At 46.7% G+C, this 23,194-nt stretch overlaps 1 protein-coding gene across 1 annotated transcript in view; it reads right to left on the bottom strand.

The window, feature by feature from the left end:
• Positions 1–22: 22 nt before the first annotated feature.
• LOC123747692 (phenazine biosynthesis-like domain-containing protein 1) overlaps positions 23–23,194 on the bottom strand; it is a 62,698-nt gene continuing 39,526 nt past the window's right edge. Inside the window, exons 2-4 of the mRNA XM_069307383.1 lie at positions 17,886–17,969; positions 5,963–6,167; positions 23–75 (exon numbers count right to left, since the gene is read on the bottom strand). Of these exons, the coding sequence (XP_069163484.1) occupies positions 23–75; positions 5,963–6,167; positions 17,886–17,969 (342 nt within the window). The remainder of the gene's footprint in view (positions 76–5,962; positions 6,168–17,885; positions 17,970–23,194) is intronic.

The raw sequence follows: 23,194 nt of genomic DNA, 5'->3' as shown, positions 1-23,194 counted from the left end.
TTTATAAAACATACAAGAACATTCATGAGTTGGAACTACCATATTCGTTGTCGATAACTTCAACTTTAATTATCTCTAAAAGTGGAATTTCAAATTTGAGACGTCTTTGAAAATCCATTTTCTGACTGATTCTCACTATTTTTACATATTATGTGCATTGTGCTTAGTTCTCAGGTTTCCATAATTGCGTTTATTCATAAACCGATAACTTTGGGAGTTAACCCTTGCACTGCTCACCTATTTTCGGCAAAAACGTCTTGGTGCAATTGTCAAGGACATATTTTTGTTATTTTTACAAATGTTCAGGTAAATTTTTTGTCAAAATGTTTCCAAAGTCAACTATTTCCATTTCAAAACACAAATAGTAATGAAAACATTAAAAAACATTAAAATATAGCCAAATTAAAAAACAAAAAGCACAACTCTCTGAGCGCCTAAAGGCGCTTTGCGCAGTGCAATTTTTTGCATCAAAGTTTTGTGCATATTTCGAAGGCCATTTTGACAATTTTTTTTACAATAAACTATACTCTCAAACTCAATTTTAGATTGAAGAAAATAAACGTTATATGTCATTCTGAGCCCAATATGAATAAAATCAAAATTGGTGAAATATTAAATTTGTAAACATAATTTGAAATTGTGAAGTGTTAATTTTTTTTATCAATAATTTTGTTTTCCTGTTCATGTTATGCTATTGAATTATTAGGAAAAGCTAGAGCATTTACATGAAGATTATGCACACAAAATTTGAGTGTGTTTGAGAAAGGTTGATTATTTGTACTCCTGGGCCCTTAAATAAACTGATTGTATCAACATTTGCTAACTACAAGGTTCCCCAGAAGATAAAGGTACTAGGTGTTGAATGGGAAACAACTTCGGATCAGTTGACCAGTAAATCGGTTGAGCAAGATACCACCAACATAACCATGAGGAAACTATTATGACAAGTCTGCAAGCCTTTCGACCCCTTGAGATTATTAAGCCCTATATTAATCAAGGGTAAGTTGAACAAGCAGGAATGATGCCAAGACAAGATAGGATGGGCCGATCCAATAACAATTGCCCTACAAGAAAATTAGCAGCAACTCACAACGGACCCAAGTGTCCTAGAATCCCTCAAGTTTCCACGTAACACCATAAAGGCTAACCAGCCTATTGAGTTACATGTGTTTTGTGATGCCTCAGGAAAGGCTTATCGCACTGTAGCCTATTTATTAACAGACGAGCAGGCAAATCTGCTTGTACCCAAAGCAAGGGTGGCACCGTTAATGAAACGGTCATTGCCACAATTAGAATTAACTGCCCTACTGTTAGGAGTTAGACTGGCTCATTATCTGACCAAAACTTTAAGTAACATCTACTTTGAAGAAACAGTGGTATGGTCAGAAAATGAGGCAGTACTACAGTGGGTGAGAAACAACAATAGCAAAATTCCTTACGTGAGTAACTGTATTAAGGAAATCAAAGAGTCGTCAGCTGGGTACAAACTAAGATATGTACCCACCAAAGAGAATCCAGGACCATGCCCAAATCTCCAACACCTATTGCAGAGGCAAAGAGCGGGGATGTACTTCTGAATGGAGCATCTGGCACCAGCAAGAATTACAGAAGACGGAAGAGACCTACTATCAAAAGTGATCTTCTCTATGCAAAGAGGCTGACGGCGACGATCACGAGGGGGATCGAATGAACGTATCAATCTAGAGGATAGAATGGCCTTGGGCCTCGAAGACATATTTAATATCCTCATGGTAACTTTCAGTTCCCTGTCACTTGCAACATGGTTCGGGAGAATATCTGTGCCAATGCTGGCATTTGCCCGAGCATTTTTGGAGAGCCAACCAGGGGTCTCCCCAGTGCATAACAACGAGACTAAGCAGTCAGCAGCTTTCTGAGAAAGAGCTGCAGCAACATGGGTACCAGTATGGGTGAGGTTAAAAGTGACAAAAGTATTCACCGAATCAACTAGGTGTTTATGGATGAATAAATCATCAGGATGTGTAGAATCAACATGACTTAGATGAAAATACTTAGTCCATGTAGCAGGACCAAACAAAGCTTGGAAATGTAGTAGAACTGGAAGAAAGCATGTAGTGAAGTTGCAGAAATGACGGCGCCGAGTATCCCCAGAAAAAAGGGGGGGGGGGGGGGTAAGAGGTGCAGTTCTTACAATGAGAGGTGGAGCCACTCTAGGTGATGAGGTGGTCACCACTGGGGGCATGGGGCTCAAACCTGCCACAGAGGTGGGAGTGAAGCAGAGAGGGGTAGTCGGGAGTCAGAGAAGCTGCTTGGTCTGGGCCCAATGTAATAGAGACTACTGAACATGGCCTTCCACCACAGTCCAATTCAGGAGCCTGTTCGCCCACCCCACGAGAAAGAGAAGGCAAAAGAGGATCAGACATCGGCATATAAACGAACGGAAATTTTTTTTATCCATGAAGAAGTCCCCATATACATCATGGAGCCACAATTAGAGAATAGGTCACCCGACAAGACGGGGCCCTCCAAGGGTGCATTGTGGGTATACGGCCTTTAATCTCCACCTAAAGAACAGTCAGTCCATCGAAATCAGGTTCAGCAATGAAGGCAAAGACTGAACACAAAAGCATCCCCTTGCTTAAAGCGTTAGATACCACAGTTTTACGGGTGAGCAAGTGTGTGCCTTCCCTAAACAACTGGTGTCAAAACAGAAGACATGAAAAATTATAAAAAATTACAAAAAAGTCGGCGGGAAATGACAGTCAGAAAGGAGATGGGGGGGGGGGAATTAAACATAAGGAAGAGGAAAATGCACTGAGCATAATTTGTGAAGATGGCAGCAGGAGCATAAGGCTCCAAAAAGACAAGGGACTGTCCCATGAAGCATAATTAGTCATAAGTAAATCTAAACATAAAATGTAAACATCTGATAAAGTAATATTCACCTTTGACATCCCTGATAGTCTAGGCTATTTGCAACCTGGTATTCTTAAGTGATTATAAAATATGGACATGAAGGGTGTCTACAGAATCGTGTCATCAAGCTATGCATAAGTGGATTTATTTTATCCCTCCAAATCTTATGTAGCTCAACCACACACACAAAAAAATCTCATTTATACTAGAGTTAATTCCTAGGCTCTCACGTCCTGTACAAACCACTGACTGTCAGGGGCCTCGTAGCCTGGTGGATAGCGCGCAGGACTCGTAATTCTGTGGCGCGGGTTTGATTCCCGCACGAGGCAGAAACAACTGGGCAAAGTTTCTTTCACCCTGAATGCCCCTGTTACCTAGCAGTAAATAGGTACCCGGGTGTTAGTCAGCTGTCACGGGCTGCTTCCTGGGGGTGGAGGCCTGGTCGAGGACCGGGCCGCGGGGACACTAAAAAAGCCCCGAAATCATCTCAAGATAACCTCAAGATATATTACAATAAACCCTGGAACTTGTATACACAACATAGCGCCCTGAAATTTTATTCACTGGCCTAAACTCTCTCGTGGTCTCTGGGAATGCTCAATTAATCTCTTAAGTTACCATCACTGTCGGTTACTCCATGAAGGCTAGCTCTAATCTGACCACCTGGGGCTCAACCCACTGACCCCAAAACTGCTGCTTTACCTGGGCCGTTCTCACAGATAGTCCATGGCAATCTTGACCCCCGAATTCTGCTACTATATATACTGACTGGTTACCCCAAGTACTTCACTGCTGGCTTAATATCGGTGATACTGTGAAGGACCGGATCTTATATAACTGCCCGGGGTCTTAATCACTACTGCTGCACAAATATCACTGTCTCTCAACAAATCGGCCAGCTTCCTGTTACCCAGGGACCTCTAATCTGGTTCCTCACTGTTGCTACATAAATAACACTGTCTCAATAATAGGTAAACTTCGTGTTGCCCAGGAACATTTACTCGTCCCCTCAGTTCTCTCAAATTTCCCTTAAAGACGCTACACTTAAAGACGAAGGCCCTTTCCTTCAGGATGCCCTAAGATCATACCAAGGGGTGTGTGTACCTCCTGAGTCTGCCTGCTTGCTGGTGGTGTACACATCCAGTGACTGGAGAGTCGTTCGAGTCTCTACACACTCTGAACCCCTGTCTTGACTTTACTTCATAAAACTCGAGTTCGCTTCAGAGTCGTACAGGTCGCGGCTGCATCTGTCGACTCAGCAGAATACACAGGGCCACCCTCTTGGAAACCAGAGGTCAAATTGAGCTCTAAATAATTACTTTACATTATTTGATAGGATTGTTGATGCGTTTTTGTTCCTATCTTATCTAAAGGGGGCCGGTCGGCCGAGCGGACAGCACGCTGGACTTGTGATCCTGTGGTCCTGGGTTCGATCCCAGGCGCCGGCGAGAAACAATGGGCAGAGTTTCTTTCACTCTATGCCCCTGTTACCTAGCAGTAAAATAGGTACCTGGGAGTTAGTCAGCTGTCACGGGCTGCTTCCTGGGGGTGGAGGCCTGGTCGAGGACAGGGCCGCGTAGACACTAAAAAAAAACAAAATCATCTCAAGATAACCTCAAGATAGATCTTCCTTGCCAGACGTAAGAAGAATCTTGTTTCTCACAGAGCATTCAGACTCTGGACTTGTTGTTGATTATTAAATATTGAATAGTTATCAGCTATTCTTAGAACTAGTAAAGTAATGAGTAACGAAGGCTGGTGAAGACTTGTATTGTTTGTAGCTGCACGATCAGTTAGGTTATCTTCTCAGCAACAACAACAACAACTTGGGAGCTCGAAGACTGGAGGCTCCTGCTGCACTCTTCTCTGGGCTACTGGGCTTGAGTCAACACCTATCCTGTTTGGCCCTGTCTCCTTCTTTTCCTACTCCTCTCTTCCCTTACCTCATGCTGGGTATTTCACAGTTAAGTTAAATAATTATTAAGTTATAGTTCTACTAGCTAGGTTTGTGTATTTTATTGACACATATTGTGTAGTATAAGTCAGTGGTTGGGGCATCCAAAAGTATATTGTGTTGTGACTAGGGTGCCACGTGGGGCTTAACTACCCCAGGCTGCTTCAAGCCTTCGAGTTCTCTTCAAGTAGACTTTACCCTAGCTTTTGCCCAAGTGTAAGCCTTGTATCCTGTCTATGTGGACTAAGGTAGTTAACGTAAGATCGTGTGGTAAAGAAGTTATTGTTATTAATGTATATGGGGGGTTATAAGAGGGTTTAATAAATAAGTACTATTAAAGGAGTTTCCATTCTCCCTGTGAAGGGGATCAGGGCTCCCCTTCACAGGGGATCAGCTAGAAAATACGTTTATTTTAAACGTAGAAAATACGTCAGCTAGACTGACGTATTTTCTTTAAGCCATTAATTTATTATTGTTTTATGTTCTCATTGGGGGCCGGGCCTATCTGATCTCCACTGATTTTAGGAACTCCTAGTTTTCCCTTAGGCCCTCTCAATACCACCTTTCCAAAGCAGTACCAAACTCATAACAGAGGCTATGGTTGACAGAGTCCCCACCCGGCCTGACAGCCTGGTCTGGCTGCGCCCTTGTGACAGGCGATCTATCTTGCTGTCCTGCTCATTGTCAATCCTTCTGTGCCTGTGTGTATTCCACAAGCATTCCATAGGGTATTTATGGGGGCTCCTGGAGCTAAGCTCTGCCTACGAAGTAGATAGCCTCAGGCTCTACCTTCTACACCTTAAACAGAGGCTTGTTTGATGAACACAACCCAGCTACCCGTCTGCAATTATCAGCTTAGCAGAAATCAAGGTCACTTCACACGACCTGATCCCTATTACACCTCTGACAATTAACACCTGAAAGGCGTGACTCTAGAATAATATAGGGTGACTGTTTGGCGCCGCCAATCGACTGTGTGACTGACTCGTTATGTTTGAAATATTAAATAAGACACATTTATGGTGGTGTTACAGTATGATGGTCCACATAGTTACAAAGAGTAGTATCTAACAGGAGGATGGGTTGATTGGGGAGAGAGAGAGTGAGACTTACCCAGCTCATGGAAGAGAACATGTGAGGCGGCTATGGTGGCGTGCCCACAGAGAGGGATCTCTTGGACGGGTGTGAACCACCTGAGGGAGTAGCGGCACGTGCTGGTCCAGGGAGCTGACTCCTCACCCTCCAGGGCAACCAAATATGCTGTCTCCGACAAGTTGAACTCAGAGGCCACCTTCTGTAGCGTCTCGTCCTCCAGCACCTGTGCCAGATATATTTATTACTGCTCTCATTATCGCTCTTCTTATAATGGTATTCAATTTCATTTGTTAACTTTGAAATATTATTAAAGTTTATGTATTTCAATATTGGCCCACAGGAATACACAAGGCGTGTGACTAATAATTGTAGAAGAATAATACAATACTATTCTGATAAATATTACATTATTATTTCTCAGTACCATGAACAAGGTAATTTTGGCAACCATTTGTCTCGCAATTATCAACTCCAATTATTTATCAATGCCAGGAGTATGTATTCAATTTGATGTATATGTATGTCATAAACGTGTGAGGACAGTATGATGTATATATCCATGTCATAAACGTGTGAGGACAGTATGATGTATATATCCATGTCATAAACATGTGAGGACAGTATGATGTATGTATCCATGTCATAAACGTGTGAGGACAGTATGATGTATATATCCATGTCATAAACGTGTGAGGACAGTATGATGTATATATCCATGTCATAAACATGTGAGGACAGTATGATGTATGTATCCATGTCATAAACGTGTGAGGACAGTATGATGTATGTATCCATGTCATAAACGTGTGAGGACAGTATGATGTATATATCCATGTCATAAACGTGTGAGGACAGTATGATGTATGTATCCATGTCATAAACGTGTGAGGACAGTATGATGTATGTATCCATGTCATAAACGTGTGAGGACAGTATGATGTATGTATCCATGTCATAAACGTGTGAGGACAGTATGATGTATATTCCCATGTCAGAATTCCTTTATGAACGTTTACCTTAAGGCTACACAGTGATGCCAGCACTAACAACCACCACCACCATAACCATTATCGTCACACGCAAACACTACCAATATATTTTCCATCACCATTACCACTACCTCCACTGACACTAACACCATCATTACCACTACCATCTACCTCCACTACTACTACTACTACTGCCAACACAAGCACTACTATCAACACATTCGACACGACCATTTCCACCACCGTCACTGACACTACCACCACCATTACCACTGCTACCAATACTACCATCACTAACACCATCTGTATCATCACATTCATTACCATCACCAACACTACCACCATCACCACCTGTTAGTACTCAAATTGTACGACGGTTGGTGATAGCCAATCACAATCATGTAAGCCTCTGACGTCATTCTCCACAGAGAGCTGGTACTAGCCGTTCTGGTGACCAGTCAGTATCTCACAAACCTCAGAGTTAGGTAGGACCTCGGCAGGCCAGATATATACTTTATTACCTAACACAATAAACTGCTGAAGTGATCGACTGTGTATTATCTACTACCCGGCAAGAACCACATATATCCAAGGAGGTAACCAATACTGGTGGCAGCGATGGGATAGGAACTACCACCATCACTACCAGCCTCCACGACCTCAACCACCAACACTACAAACTTCCACGACCACCAAGACTACTACCATCTCTACTAATTCCAATACCACTACTACCACAACCAACTCTAAAGTTCCCACAGCCAATTCAAATCACCAATGTAATCACACTCAACCGTTACCACCACCACGTACCCAACATCTTCCACAACTATCAACACCACATTTACTACTACCACCACTTCCACCACCACAGAACTCGTCTAAGGAGGATAGGAAGACAGCAAAGAGGATCAGGGAAGAAAAGCAAATGAGAAATGCAAGAAGACTAGAAAAGAACGCAGACAGAGCACAGGAAGAAGCAAATCTGACAGCGGAGAATAGAAACACAGGGAAATAGTGGGACTGACCAGTTTAATGACTAAACAAGAGCTGCCCTTGATTAAACAAGGGGTGCCCAGCTTAACGACGCAACCACACAAACGAGAAAGAATTAGTGACTTGATCATTATCTCCCCCCCCCCATTCCACTATCAGATAGAGAAATGCATCCACATGAACAAAAACAAAAGCAGCCCAATTGTTATGAGAAGCATAAAAGTTATGAGTACACAAATGCAGATGGAATTTATATAAATAAAAATGAAAATGTTCGTTTGTTCAAAATCGCTAATCTCCGAAAGTTCTTCACCGATTGCTTTGAAATTTTCACACAATGTTCGATTCGCATCCGAGCAGGTTTTTATATACATACTGTATAGATGTCACGTCTGTGACGGAAAAAATACATGCTTTTTCTGAAAAACTGTGTTTTTCATGTGTTTTTCGTGTTAGTGAAATCTTCGAAACCTTTTCATCGATTGCTTTGAAAATTTGACACAACGTTGCATTGGAATAGGCGCGTTTTTTTATATAACTACTATATAGATGCCACCCCTGTGACGGGTAAAAACATGCGTTTTTAAAGAACAGCGCCATCTGTTGCACATAATGGCAACATTCACGCTATACTAAAAATGTCACGAATTCCATTTCAATGTTTCCGATTACATTGATAAATTTTATTTTCATAGATTTCGATTTATTTTATTTTTTTTAGTGAATTATTTTGTGTGACATTGTGTTGGAATTGAGCTGTGTTGTTTTCCATACCGTTCATTTCGTAAGTATAAGTATAGATGCCACACCTGTGACAGGTAAAACTATGGTTTTCTTAAAAAACAACGCCATCTGTTACAAGTAAGAGCCACTTACATGCTATACTAGATATGTTACAATTCGTTTCCAATGTTTCTGATTGCATTGATAAATTGAATTTTCACAGATTTTGATTTATTTTCATTTTGGTTTAATTATTTTGTGTGAATTGCATTGGAATTAAGCTGTGTTGTTTACCAGATGTTCATTTTGTGAGTATAGTTTATTTTTAATTTTTTTCATATTTTCATTTCATTTTTAACTGTTTTTCTTATATATCAGTGATGGGAACATCAGATGTTTCCAATTTTCTGATGGGAACATCAGACTATTTGGAAAGGCATCGGACGAGGGAGTGAGGAATGACGAGGGGATGGAAGTGAGAGATGGCGGGGAGGACGAGGGAAGAAGGGAGGGGGTAATGGTGGTGAAGGACGAGGGGACAGGGAAGTTTGGGATGGTGGGGACGAGGGGATGGGGGAATGGAGAATGGTGGGGAGGACAAAGGGACAGGGGAGTGGCGCATTATGGGAAGGAAGAGGGGATGGTGGAGTGGGGAATGGTAGGGAGGACGAGGGGATGGTGGAGTGGGGAATGGTTTTGAGGCCGAAGAGACTGGTAAGGGGGGAAATGGTGGGAGGACTAGGGTACAGGGAAGGTTGCTGTGGCTCAGTAACGCACATGCGTCACTGAGCCACAGCAACGCGTGGCCAGGTACTGTTAGTTACAAATAAAGGGATAGAGTTACAGGAAAGAGTGACAGAAGAATAACCTCACACATTATTGTGATAACAGAAACAAAACTTTCAAGTGTTTTAGAAAATGCAATCTTCCCATAAGGATATTAATAATAATGAAAGACAGGGAGAACAGAGGTGAGAGGTAATTAACTTGTTTGGGCATGAACTCTTTTTTTGTACTCTGGGACCTTCCGGCCTACTCGTTGCAGTGGCCTTGTACCTCTAGTTTCTATGCCTTGTGGCATATGGTATGTGTAACCGGAACCTCTGGCCTTTTTCCTCATGCTGTGTATTACAGCGTTTGTGGGATATTCGAATATACCTCGGATATATGCAGCATTTGACGATTCCCCAGGATGCGACCCAGAACAGTAACTAACAAACAGGTTCGTAATCACTGCTAGGTGAACAGAAGCATTTTGTGTAAAGAGACTTGCTCATACGTCTCGCCCCTGGTGATGGAGGTGTAGTCCAGTTGCTACACCTGCAGTGAGAATTTGAAGAAGTAAAATTAGGAGAATAATCTGACCAGCACTATTGTTGTTGTTGTTTGGGACATGAAGAGTTTGTGCAAGGAATATCAACAATAGAAGATATAAAGATAGTGATTTACAATCCCCCACCAAACAATAGAAAACCTTGGAAAGAATGTGATAAATACAATGAGAATTGTTTAAAGGAAATGGAAAAGGCAGATATAGTGATAAGAGGAATACTAGCTAAAATCATAATACTAGGGACTTCTACCAAAAGGAAATATTTAAGATTGAATAAACCAGTACACCCATTGCGTTGGGGGGGGGGGGGTGATGAAGAATGGAGAGATAAACTGGCAATCGAGGCACAAAAGCCTCGGGAAGAGTGATGGGATCCAGCACGAGCCAGAAGATCGGTGTTGGGGTCCAGCACTAGCCAGAAGATGGGTGATGAGGTTCAGCACGAGCCAGAAGATGTGTGATGGGGTCCTGCACGGGCCAGAAGATGGGTGATGAGGTCCAGCACGAGCCAGAAGATCGGTGATTGGGTCCAGCACGAGCAGGAGTATTGTTCTTGGGGTCCAGCATGAGCCAGAAGATGGGTGATGGGGTCCAGCACGAGCCAGAAGATGGGTGATGGGATCCAGTACGAGCCAGAGTATTGTTCTTGGGGTCTAGCACTAACCAGAGTATTGTTCTTGGGGTCTAGCACTAGCCAGAGGATTTGTGATGGGGTCCAGCACGAGCCAGAAGATGGGTGATAGGGTCCAGCACGAGCAAGAGTATAGGTGATGGGTTCCAGCATGTGCCAGAGGATAGGTGATGGGAACCTCACCGAGCCAGAGGATGGGTGATGGGGTCCAGCACGAACCAAAAGATGAGTGATAGAGAACCGCAGCAGTAGTGTGGAGGAAGAGGGTATTGTGGTACAAAATAACAGCAATATTGCAGAGCCAGATAATATAAACGATGAGAGCAACAGTGAGACAGAGTGCATAAATGAGGGAATTGGGACGAAAGACGGAGATGGCTCCAATAAAGAGGTAGACAAGACAGGCACAGGTATAAATACCTTGAAAAATGCAAAAACTGAACATATTTGCAAATTCTACGCTAAAGGAATATGCAAATATGGAAAAGTAGGAGCAAAATGCAATTTTCTGCATCCGCGAAAATGCAGGAACATGTTGGCGAGGAGTACATGCCGTTTTGGAACAGGGTGTAGATACTTTCACCCTAAATTATGTCAATTTTCAATTAGGGACAAAAAATGCTTCAATCTTCAGTGTCCGGAATTCCACGTGAGAGGTACACAGCGTTATAGACGGGAAGATCAATATGACACTACTGGAAATTTTTTAGAGGAAGGCAGAAAAAGAGTAGAAAATATAAGAGAGAGAGGAACAGTCAGATGGAACCACTACAAGATTACAGAGGGGAAGGGAGATACCCACAAGACTGGAATACAAATTATCAACAAGCACACAGGTACTACACCACACAACACCCGTCCTACTACCAAAACTGGGCGAATCACTTCCAAAACAACACACCCTGGACCTGGGTAGAGTGGGGGGCAGAACTACCAAAGCCCACCAGACGTGACACGCAATGTGGGAAATCATTCATATTTGCAAACATACAAGGCTTGAAACCAAAATCAAGAAATTAAGTTAAGTTCATAAATGGCCTCCTAATAGAATCGAACTCAGTATTTGGTGCATTTACAGAAACCCACACAAAAGACCACATGGATAGTGAAATCTGGATTACGAATTATAATCTTTATAGATGTGACAGAGTAATTAGGTCAAGTGGAGGAGTAGGTCCGTATATTAAAGAGGAGCTGGCATGCACAGAGCTCCTGAACTCGTCCAATGAGGTGGTAGAGGTACTTGGAATCAAGGTAGAAAATATGAATCTACTTATTATTTTAATATACAAACCACCGGATGCAACAGTTGAGGATTTCACTGAACAGATCCACAAAATAGAGAATATCCTAGATAACCTAGCAAACCCAGTACCAGATATCATCTTCCTCGGAGACTTCCATCTACCCAGTTTAAAATGGAGAATAGTAAACAATAACATTATAGCAGAAAATCAACCTGGAAATTACCAACCATAGGTCAGAGAACTACTTTGATTCTGTGACAAATTCTCGCTCAGTCAGCAGATTACATAACCAACTAGGAACGAAAACACGCTTGACCTGATATTCACGAACAATGAGGAGCTAATCAGAGACATTACTCTCTCAGACACTACGTACTCGGGCCACAAGCTCATTGAAGTGCAAACTAACATTAATAACGGTAGTAGGCCCAAGAGAAACAACAAGCGAGAAGGGCTATTCAATATATTCAATTTTAATATTAAGAGGATAGACTGGGAGAAAATAAACAGGGACCTTACAAACATTCAATGGGAAAATGTTCTAAGAAATAAAAATCCTACACAAGGAATAGAAAAACTGACTTCTGAAGCATATCAAGTCTGTCTGAAACATGTTCCTTTGAGGAAAGCCAGAAAGAGGTCAAATGTACAAAGAGAACGCAGACGACATTACAAAAGAAGGAAGAAATTAAACGGAAATGCTTTATCAGACACGTCTCTCCATACAAAGAAGAAATAATTTAAACAGGGAGATTGAAGAAATCGAACAGAGACTGAAGCATTCCTATCAGACTGAAGAAAGGCAACTAGAACAGAAAGCAATTCAAGAAATAAAGAAAAACCCAAAATATTTCTTCACATATGCTAAATCAAAAGCGAAAACCACTGCCAGTATTGGACCTATTCGTATTAGTGAAGGTTCATACACTGAGGATGACAAAGAAATTAGTGAAATCCTAAAAAAGCAGTATGAGGAAATGTTTAGCACTCCGATACTCAGCATGAAAGTGGAAGATTCGGACAATTCCTTTATGAATGATACTCAAACACCTGTAAATATAACTGATATTAACACGAGGGTGGCAGATTTTGAAAGAGAAATTGACAATATGCCCATGCACTCAGCCCTGGGTCCAGACTCATGGAATTCAATATTTATAAAGAAATGCAAAGTGCCAGTAGCACAGGCACTCACTATAGTGTGGAGGAAGAGCTTGGACACATGGGAGATACCAGATGCGCTTTAAAGCAACAGCATTGCCCCTCTACACAAGGGTGGTAGCAAAGCATTGTCAAAGAATTATAGACCAGTTGCACTAACGCCCCACATAATAAAAGTATTTGAGAGAGTGATCAGGAGTCAGGTCACTAGATTCATGGAAACCAATGACCTCCACAATCCAGGCCAACATGGATTTAGAACAGGAAGATCATGTCTCTCACAGCTACTTGACCACTATGACAAAATCACTGAGGCATTAGAAGAAAAACATAATGCAGATGTCGTATACACAGATTTTGCAAAGGCATTCGACAAATGTGACCATGGAGTGATTGCACACAAAATGAGGTCAATGGGTATAACTGGTAAAGTAGGACGCTGGATACTCAATTTCCTGTCGAACAGAACACAAAGAGTAACAGTCAATCAAGTAAAATCGAGTCCGAGCGCAGTTAAAAGCTCTGTACCTCAAGGTACAGTCCTTGCACCACTGCTGTTCCTTATTCTCATATCAGATATAGACAAAAACACAAGTCACAGCTTAGTGTCATCCTTTGCAGATGATACAAAAATCAGCATGAAAATTACCTCTGCTGAAGACATTGATAAACTACAAACAGATATTAACAAAGTTTTCGACTGGGCAGCAGAAAATAACATGATGTTTAACGGTGATAAATTCCAGGTACTCAGATACGGCAAAAATGAGGATCTTAAACGTAATACAGGGTACAAAACACAATCGAATCTGCCCATAGTAGGAAAACAGCATGTCAAGGATTTGGGAATAATGATGTCCGACGACCTGAAAAAACTGACTTATGTTTAGGGAGCATAACCAAGCAAGTATTGCGTCAGCCAGAAAAATGATAGGATGGATTACGAGAACCTTCAAGTCCAGAGATCCCATCACAATGGTTGTGCTCTTCAAATCACTTGTGTTGTCCCGTCTTGACTCCTGCTCAGTACTCACTTCTTCCTTCAGAGCAGGAGAGATTGCTGAAATAGAGGAAATACAGAGAACATATACGGCACGCATAGACGAGATAAAGCACCTAAATTATTGGGATCGTCTCAAAGCTTTCCAAATGTACTCACTAGAAAGGAGACGAGAGAGATACCAAATAATATACACATGGAAAATACTGGAGGGACAGGTCCCAAATCTGCACAGTAAAATAACAACGTACTATAATGAACGACATGGAAGAAAATGCAGAATAGAACCAGTGAAGAGCAGAGCTGCCATGGGCACAATCAGAGAACACTGTATAAATATCAGAGGTCCACGGTTGTTCAACGTCCTACCAGCGAGCATCAGAAATATTGCAGGAACAACCGTGAACATCATCAAGAGGAAACTAGATTGTTTCCTTCAAGGAGTGCCGGACCAACTGTGGTGGGTATGGTGGGTATATATATGGGTATGTTGCTTGGAGCGGCCTGCGGGCCGCTCCAAGCAACAGCCTGGTGGACTAAACTCTCACAAGTCAAGTCTGGCCTCGGGCCGGGCTTGGGGAGTAAAAGACCTCCCAGAACCCCATCAACCAGGTATCAACCAGAGGAAAGGTGCTGGGGTCCAGCACGAACCAGAAGATGGGGTGATGGGGTCCAGCACAAGGCAGAGGATGGGTGATGAGGTCCAGCACAAGCCATAGAATGGGTGATGGGGTCCAACACGAGCGAAAAGATGGGTTATGAGGACTAACACGAGCCAGAGGATGGGTGATGGGGTCTAGCACGAGCCAGAGGATAGGTGAAGGGGTTCCAGCACTAGCCAGAGGATAGGTGCTGGGGTCCAGTACGAGCCAGAAGAGGGTGTGATGGGGTCCAGCACAAGGAAGAGGATTGGTGATGGGGTCCGACACGAGCCAGAAGATGGGTAATGGGGTCCAGCACGAGCCAGACAATAGGTGATGGGGTCCAACACGAGCCAGAGAATTGTTCTTGGGGTCGAGCACGAGCCAGTGGAATGGTAATGGGGTGTAGCACCAGCCAGAGGATGGGTGATGACGTCCAGCACGTGCCAGAGGATGGGTGATAGGGTCCAACACGAGTCGGAAGATGGGTGATGGGGTCCAGCACGCGCCAGGAGATGGAGAGATCGGGTCCAACAAGTGCCATAGGATGGGTGATGGGGTCCAACACGAACCAGAGGATGGGTGATGGGGTCCAGCATGAGCCAGAGGATGGTTGATGGGGTTCAGCATGAGCCAGAGGATGGGTGATGGGTCCAGCACGAGCTAGAATATGGATGATGGGGTCCAGCACGAGCCAGAAGATGGGTGATGGGGTCCAGCATGAGCCAGAGGATGGGTGATGGGATATAGAACTAGCCAAGGGATGGGTGATGAAGTCCAGAACGAGCCAGAAGAAGGGTGATGGGGTCCAGCACGAGCCAGAGGATGGGTGATGGGGTCCAGCAAGAACCAAGGTATGGGTGATGGGGTCCACTACGAGCCAGAAGATGGGTGATGGAGTTCAGCACGAGCCAGAGGATAGGTGATGGGGTCCATCACGAGCCAGAGGAAATGTGATGGGGTCCAGCACAAGCCAGAAGGCAGTTGCTGAGGTTCAGCAAGAGTCAGATGATGGGGATGGGTTCCGGAACTAGCTAGAAGATAGGTGCTGGGGTTCAGTACAAGCCAGAAGATGGGGTGATGCGGGTTCAGCATAAGGCAGAGGATGGGTGATAGGATCCAGCACGAGCCAAAGGATGGATGATGGGGTTCAGCACGAGTCAGAAGATGGGTGATGGGGTCCAGCACAAGGCAGAGGATGGGTGATGGGGTTCAGTACGAGCCAGAAGATGGGGTGATGGGGGTTCAGCATAAGGCAGAGGATGGGTGATGGGTTCCAGCACAAGGGAGAGGATGGGTGATGGGTTCCAGCACGAGCCAGAAGATCAGTGATGAGGTCCAGCACGAGCCAGAGGATGGATGATGGGGTCTAACACGAGCCAGAGGATGGGGGGATGGGGTCTAATACGAGCCAGAGGATGGGTAATGGGGTTCAACATGAGCCAGAAGAAGGGTGGTGGGGTCCAATACGAGCCAGACTATTGTTCTTGGGGTCGAGCACGAGCCAGAGGATGGGTGATGGGATCCAGCACTAGGAGGAGGATGGGTGATGGGGTCTATCACTATTGAGCCGGTCGGCCGAGCGGACAGCACGCTGGACTTGTGATTCTGTTGTCCTGGGTTCGATCCCAGGCGCCGGCGAGAAACAATGGGCAGAGTTTCTTTCACCCTATGCCCCTGTTACCTAGCAGTAAAATAGGTACCTGGGTGTTAGTCAGCTGTCACGGGCTGCTTCCTGGGGGTGGAGGCCTGGCCGATGACCGGGCCGCGGGGACACTAAAAAGCCCCGAAATCATCTCAAGATAACCTCAAGATAACCAGAGGATGGGTGATGGGGTCTATGACTAGACAGAGGATGGGTGATGGGGTCCAGCACGAGACAGAAGATGGGTGATGGGGTCCAGCACGAGCCAGAGGATTGGTGATGGGGTCTAGCACGAGCCAGAGGATAGGTGATGGGGGTCCAGCACTAGCCAGTGGATGAGTGATGGGGTCTAGCATGAGACAGAAGATGGGTGATGGGGTCCAGCACGTGTCAGAGGATGCGTGATGGGGTCCTGCACTAGGAAGAGGATTGGTGACAGGGTTCGCCACTAGCCAGAAGATGGGCGATGGGGTCCAACACGAGCCAGAATATTGTTCTTGGGGTCCAGCACAAGCAAGAGGATGGGTGATGGGGTCTATCATTAGCCAGAGGATGGGTGATGGGGTCCAGGACTAGCCAAAAGATGAGTGCTGAAGTCCAGCACTAGCCAGAGGATGCGTACGGGGTCCAGGACGAGCCAGAGGATAGGTGATGGGGTCAAGAACGAGCCAAGGAATAGGTGATTGGGTCCAGCACTAGCCAGAGAATGGGTGATGGGGTCCAGCACGAGACAAAAGATGGGTGATGGGGTCCAGCACTAGCCAGAGGATGGGTGATGGGGTCTAGCACTAGCCAGAGAATGGGTGATGGGGTCTAGCGCTACCCAGAGAATGGGTGATGGAGTCCAGCACGAGACAGAGGATGGGTGATGGGGTCCAGCACGAACCAAAGGATGGGTGATGGTGTCTAGCACTAGCCAGAGGATGGGTGATGAGGTCCAGTACGAGCCAGAGGATGGGTGATGGTGTCTAGCACTAGCCAGAGGATGGGTGATGAGGTCCAGTACGAGCCAGAGGATGGGTGATGGTGTCCAGCACTAGCCAGAGGATGGGTGATGAGGTCCAGTACGAGCCAGAGGATGGGTGATGGGGTTCAGCACGAGCCAGAGGATAGGTGATGGGGTCCAGCACGAGCCAGAGGATGGGTGATGGTGTCTAGCACTAGCCAGAGGATGGGTGATGAGGTCCAGTACGAGCCAGAGGATGGGTGATGGGGTCCAGCACCAGCCAGAGGATGGGTGATGGGGTCTAGCACGAGCCAGAGGATAGGTGATGGGGGTCCAGCACTAGCCAGTGGATGAGTGATGGGGTCTAGCATGAGACGGGGTCTCATGCTAGATGGGTGATGGGGTCCAGCAAGTGTCAGAGGATGGGTGATGGGGCTCAGGATGGGTGATGGGGCCTAGGATGGGTGATGGGGCCCAGGATGGGTGATGGGGCCCAAGATGGTTGATGGGGCATAGGATGGGTAATGGGGCCCAGGATGGATGATGGGGCCCAGGATGGGTGATGGGTCCCAGAATGGGTGATGGGCCGAGGATGGGTATGGGGTACACAGTGCCAACAAACAACTGACCTTGGGGAGAGGCACCACAGCTGCCGGGTTGCCAGAGAAGGGCCTCGGGCTAAAGGCGTCCACTGTGAAGACTCTCAGCGACATCTGCAAGAGTAAACACAAACTTATTGTTATTATGGCAACAGCTGTAGACCAGATATAGCTACAGCATCATGTCAATAATGGCCACTGCAGCAGACCGATACTCGCCACTGCAGCAGGCTAATAATGGCCACTGCAGCAGACCGACACTGGCCACTGCAGCAGACCGATACTCGCCACTGCAGCAGGCTAATAATGGCCACTGCCGCAGACCGATACTGGCCACTGCAGCAGGCCAATAATGGCCACTGCAGCAGACCGACACTGGCCACTGCAGCAGACCAATAATGGCCACTGCATCAAGTCAATAATGGCCACCGTAGCAGGTCAATAATGGCCACTGCAGCAGACCAATAATGGTCACTGCATCAAGTCAATAATGGCCACCGTAGCAGGTCAATAATGGCCACTGCAGCAGGTCAATAATGGCCACTGCAGCAGGTCAATAATGGCCACTGTAGCAGGTCAATAATGGCCACTGTAGCAGGTCAATAATGGCCACTGTAGTAGATCAATAATGGCCACTGTAGCAGGTCAATAATGGCCACTGCAGCAGGTCAATAATGGCCACTGTAGCAGGTCAATAATGGCCACTGCAGCAGGTCAATAATGGCCACTGCAGCAGGTCAATAATGGCCACTGCAGCAGGCCAATACTGGCCACTGCAGCAGTCCAATACTGGCCACTGCAGCAGGCCAATACTGGCCACTGTAGCAGTCCAATACTGGCCACTGCAGCAGTCCAATACTGGCCACTGCAGCAGGTCAATAATGGCCACTGCAGCAGGCCAATACTGGTCACTGCAGCAGGCCAATACTGGCCACTGCAGCAGTCCAATACTGGCCACTGTAGCAGTCCAATACAGGCCACTGCAGCAGGCCAATACTGGCCACTGCAGCAGGCCAATAATGGCCACTGCAGCAGGTCAATAATGGCCACTGCAGCAGTCCAATACTGGCCACTGCAGCAGTCCAATACTGGCCACTGCAGCAGGCCAATACTGGCCACTGTAGCAGTCCAATACTGGCCACTGCAGCAGGCCAATACTGGCCACTGCAGCAGGTCAATAATGGCCACTGTAGCAGGTCAATAATGGCCACTGCAGCAGGTCAATAATGGTCACTGTAGCAGTCCAATACTGGCCACTGCAGCAGGCCAATAATGGCCACTGCAGCAGGTCAATAATGGCCACTGCAGCAGTCCAATACTGGCCACTGCAGCAGGCCAATACTGGCCACTGCAGCAGGCCAATACTGGCCACTGCAGCAGGCCAATACTGGCCACTGCAGCAGGCCAATACTGGCCACTGCGGCAGGCCAATACTGGCCACTGCAGCAGGCTAATAGTGGCCACTGCAGCAGGCCAATAACGGCCAGGCTAATAGTGGCCACTGCAGCAGGTCAATAATGGCCACTGTAGCAGTCCAATACTGGCCACTGCAGCAGGCCAATACTGGCCACTGCAGCAGGCCAATACTGGCCACTGCAGCAGGCTAATACTGGCCACTGCAGCAGGCCAATAATGGCCAGGCTAATACTGGCCACTGCAGCAGGCTAATACTGGCCACTGCAGCAGGCTAATAGTGGCCATTGCAGCAGGCCAATAATGGCCAGGCTAATAGTGGCCACTGCAGCAGGCTAATACTGGCCACTGCAGCAGGCTAATACTGGCCACTGCAGCAGGCTAATTGTGGCCACTGCAGCAGGCCAATAATGGCCAGGCTAATAGTGGCCACTGCAGCAGGCCAATAATGGCCAGGCTAATAGTGGCCACTGCAGCAGGCTAATACTGGCCACTGCAGCAGGCTAATACTGGCCACTGCAGCAGGCTAATACTGGCCACTGCAACAGGCCAATACTGGCCACTGCAGCAGGCTAATACTGGCCACTGCAGCAGGCTAATACTGGCCACTGCAGCAGGCTAATACTGGCCACTGCAGCAGGCTAATAGTGGCCACTGCAGCAGGCCATTAATGGCCAGGCAAATAGTGGTCACTGCAGCAGGCCAATAATGGCCAGGCTAATAGTGGCCACTGCAGCAGGCCAATAATGGCCAGGCTAATAGTGGCCACTGCAGCAGGCCAATAATGGCCAGGCTAATAGTGGCCACTGCAGCAGGCTAATAGTGGCCACTGCAGGAGGCTAATACTGGCCACTGCAGCAGGCTAATACTGGCCACTACAGCAGGCTAATACTGGCCACTGCAGCAGGCCAATACTGGCCACTGCAGCAGGCTAATACTGGCCACTGCAGCAGGCTAATACTGGCCACTGCAGCAGGCTAATACTGGCCACTGCAGCAGGCTAATAGTGGCCACTGCAGCAGGCCATTAATGGCCAGGCAAATAGTGGCCACTGCAGCAGGCCAATAATGGCCAGGCTAATAGTGGCCACTGCAGCAGGCCAATAATGGCCAGGCTAATAGTGGCCACTGCAGCAGGCCAATAATGGCCAGGCTAATAGTGGCCACTGCAGCAGGCTAATAGTGGCCACTGCAGCAGGCTAATACTGGCCACTGCAGCAGGCTAATACTGGCCACTGCAGTAGGCTAATAGTGGCCACTGCAGCAGGCCAATACTGGCCACTGCAGCAGGCTAATACTGGCCACTGCAGTAGGCTAATAGTGGCCACTGCAGCAGGCTAATACTGGCCACTGCAGCAGGCTAATACTGGCCACTGCAGTAGGCTAATAGTGGCCACTGCAGCAGGCTAATACTGGCCACTGCAGCAGGCTAATACTGGCCACTGCAGTAGGCTAATAGTGGCCACTGCAGCAGGCTAATACTGGCCACTGCAGTAGGCTAATAGTGGCCACTGCAGCAGACCAATAATAGCCACTTTGGCTGTCTAATTGTGCCCAATAACTGGCAAACAGCAGGTCAAGTACTGGCAGCAAAGCATATACTTTCCTAAATAAATTGTTGAGGTTTACTTCCAGCAATACTGAGGAAATATGTTATTAGGCATTGTGATCAAATTTTGTTAGAAATAATATAATTGTTGCCTTGAAGGCGTCATAGTAGGACTTGCTACCATGTCTTCCCTCTCATGGCCAGTCATGGTAGGACTTCCGACCATGTCTTCCCTCTCACGGCCAGTCATGGTAGGACTTGCTACCATGTCTTCCCTCTCATTACCAGTAAAAGTAGGACTTGCTACCATGTCCTCCCTCTCACGGCCAGTCACGGTAGGACTTGCTACCATGTCTTCCCTCTCATGGCCAGTCATGGTAGGACTTGCTACCATGTCCTCCCTCTCACGGCCAGTCACGGTAGGACTTGCTACCATGTCTTCCCTCTCATGGCCAGTCATGGTAGGACTTGCTACCATGTCTTCCCTCTCATGGCCAGTCATGGTAGGACTTGCTACCATGCCTTCCCTCTCATTACCAGTCATAGTAGGACTTGCTACCATGTCTTCCCTCTCATTACCAGTCATAGTACGACTTGCTACCATGTCTTCCCTCTCATTACCAGTCATAGTAGGACTTGCTACCATGTCTTCCCTCTCATTACCAGTCATAGTAGGACTTGCTACCATGTCTTCCCTCTCACGGCCAGTCATGGTAGGACTTGCTACCATGTCTTCCCTCTCATTACCAGTAAAAGTAGGACTTGCTACCATGTCTTCCCTCTCACGGCCAGTCATGGTAGGACTTGCTACCATGTCTTCCCTCTCATTACCAGTCATAGTAGGACTTGCTACCATGTCTTCCCTCTCACGGCCAGTCATGGTAGGACTTGCTACCATGTCTTCCCTCTCATGGCCAGTCATGGTAGGACTTGCTACCATGTCTTCCCTCTCATGGCCAGTCATGGTAGGACTTGCTACCATGTCTTCCCTCTCATGGCCAGTCATGGTAGGACTTACTACCATGTCATTTCTCTCAATGCCAGTCATGGTAGGACTTGCTACCATGTCTTCCCTCTCACGGCCAGTCATGGTAGGACTTACTACCATGTCATTTCTCTCAATGCCAGTCATGGTAGGACTTGCTACAATGTCATCCCTCTCACGGCCAGTCATGGCCCACACTAACATCAGCACGGCAGCAACAGTAACATCAGCATGGCAGCAACAGTAACATCAGCACGGCAGCAACTGTAACATCAGCACGGCAGCAACAGTAACATGGGCACGGCAGCAACAGTAACATCAGCGCAGCAGCAACAGTAACATCAGCACGGCAGCAACAGTACCAACAGCACGGCAGCAACAGTAACATCAGCATGACAGCAACAGTAACATCAGCACGGCAGCAACTGTAACATCATCACATCAGCAACAGTAACATGGGCACGGCAGCAACATGTTGGTAGGACTTACTACCATGTCATTTCTCTCAATGCCAGTCATGGTAGGACTTGCTACCATGTCATCCCTCTCACGACCAGTCATGGTAGGACTTGCTACTATGTCCTCCCTCTCAATGCCAGCCATGGTAGGACTTACTACCATGTCGTCCCTCTCACGGAGAGTCATGGTAGGACTTGCTACCATATCTTCCCTCTCACGGCCAGTCATGGTAGGACTTACTACCCTGTCGTCCCTCTCACGGAGAGTCATGGTAGGACTTGCTACCATATCTTCCCTCTCACGGCCAGTCATGGTAGGACTTGCTACCATGTCATCCCTCTCACGGACAGGCATGGTAGGACTTGCTACCATGTCCTCCCTCTCACAGCCAGTCATGGTAGGACTTGCTACCATGTCGTCCCTCTCACGACCAGTCATGGTAAGACTTGCTGCCTTGTTTTCCCTCTCACTGCCAGTCATGGTAGGACTTGCTACCATGTCCTCCCTCTCACGGCCAGTCATGGTAGGACTTGCTACCATGTCCTCCCTCTCACGGCCAGTTATGGTAGGACTTGCAACTATGTCCTCCCTCTCACGGCCAGTCATGGTAGGACTTGCTACCATGTCCTCCCTCTCACGGCCAGTCATGGTAGGACTTGCTACCATGTCCTCCCTCTCACGGCCAGTTATGGTAGGACTTGCAACTATGTCCTCCCTCTCACGGCCAGTCATGGTAGGACTTGCTACCATGTCCTCCCTCTCACGGCCAGTCATGGTAGGACTTGCTACCATGTCCTCCCTCTCACGGCCAGTTATGGTAGGACTTGCTACCATGTCCTCCCTCTCACGGCCAGTCATGGTAGGACTTGCAACTATGTCCTCCCTCTCACGGCCAGTCATGGTAGGACTTGCTACCATGTCCTCCCACTCACGG

Source organism: Procambarus clarkii, chromosome 60, assembly GCF_040958095.1.
Source record: "Procambarus clarkii isolate CNS0578487 chromosome 60, FALCON_Pclarkii_2.0, whole genome shotgun sequence".
NCBI classification, from domain to species: Eukaryota; Metazoa; Arthropoda; class Malacostraca; order Decapoda; family Cambaridae; genus Procambarus; species Procambarus clarkii.
Note: the sequence above shows the minus strand (reverse complement) of the source record. Positions and strands in the feature narration are given on the sequence as shown.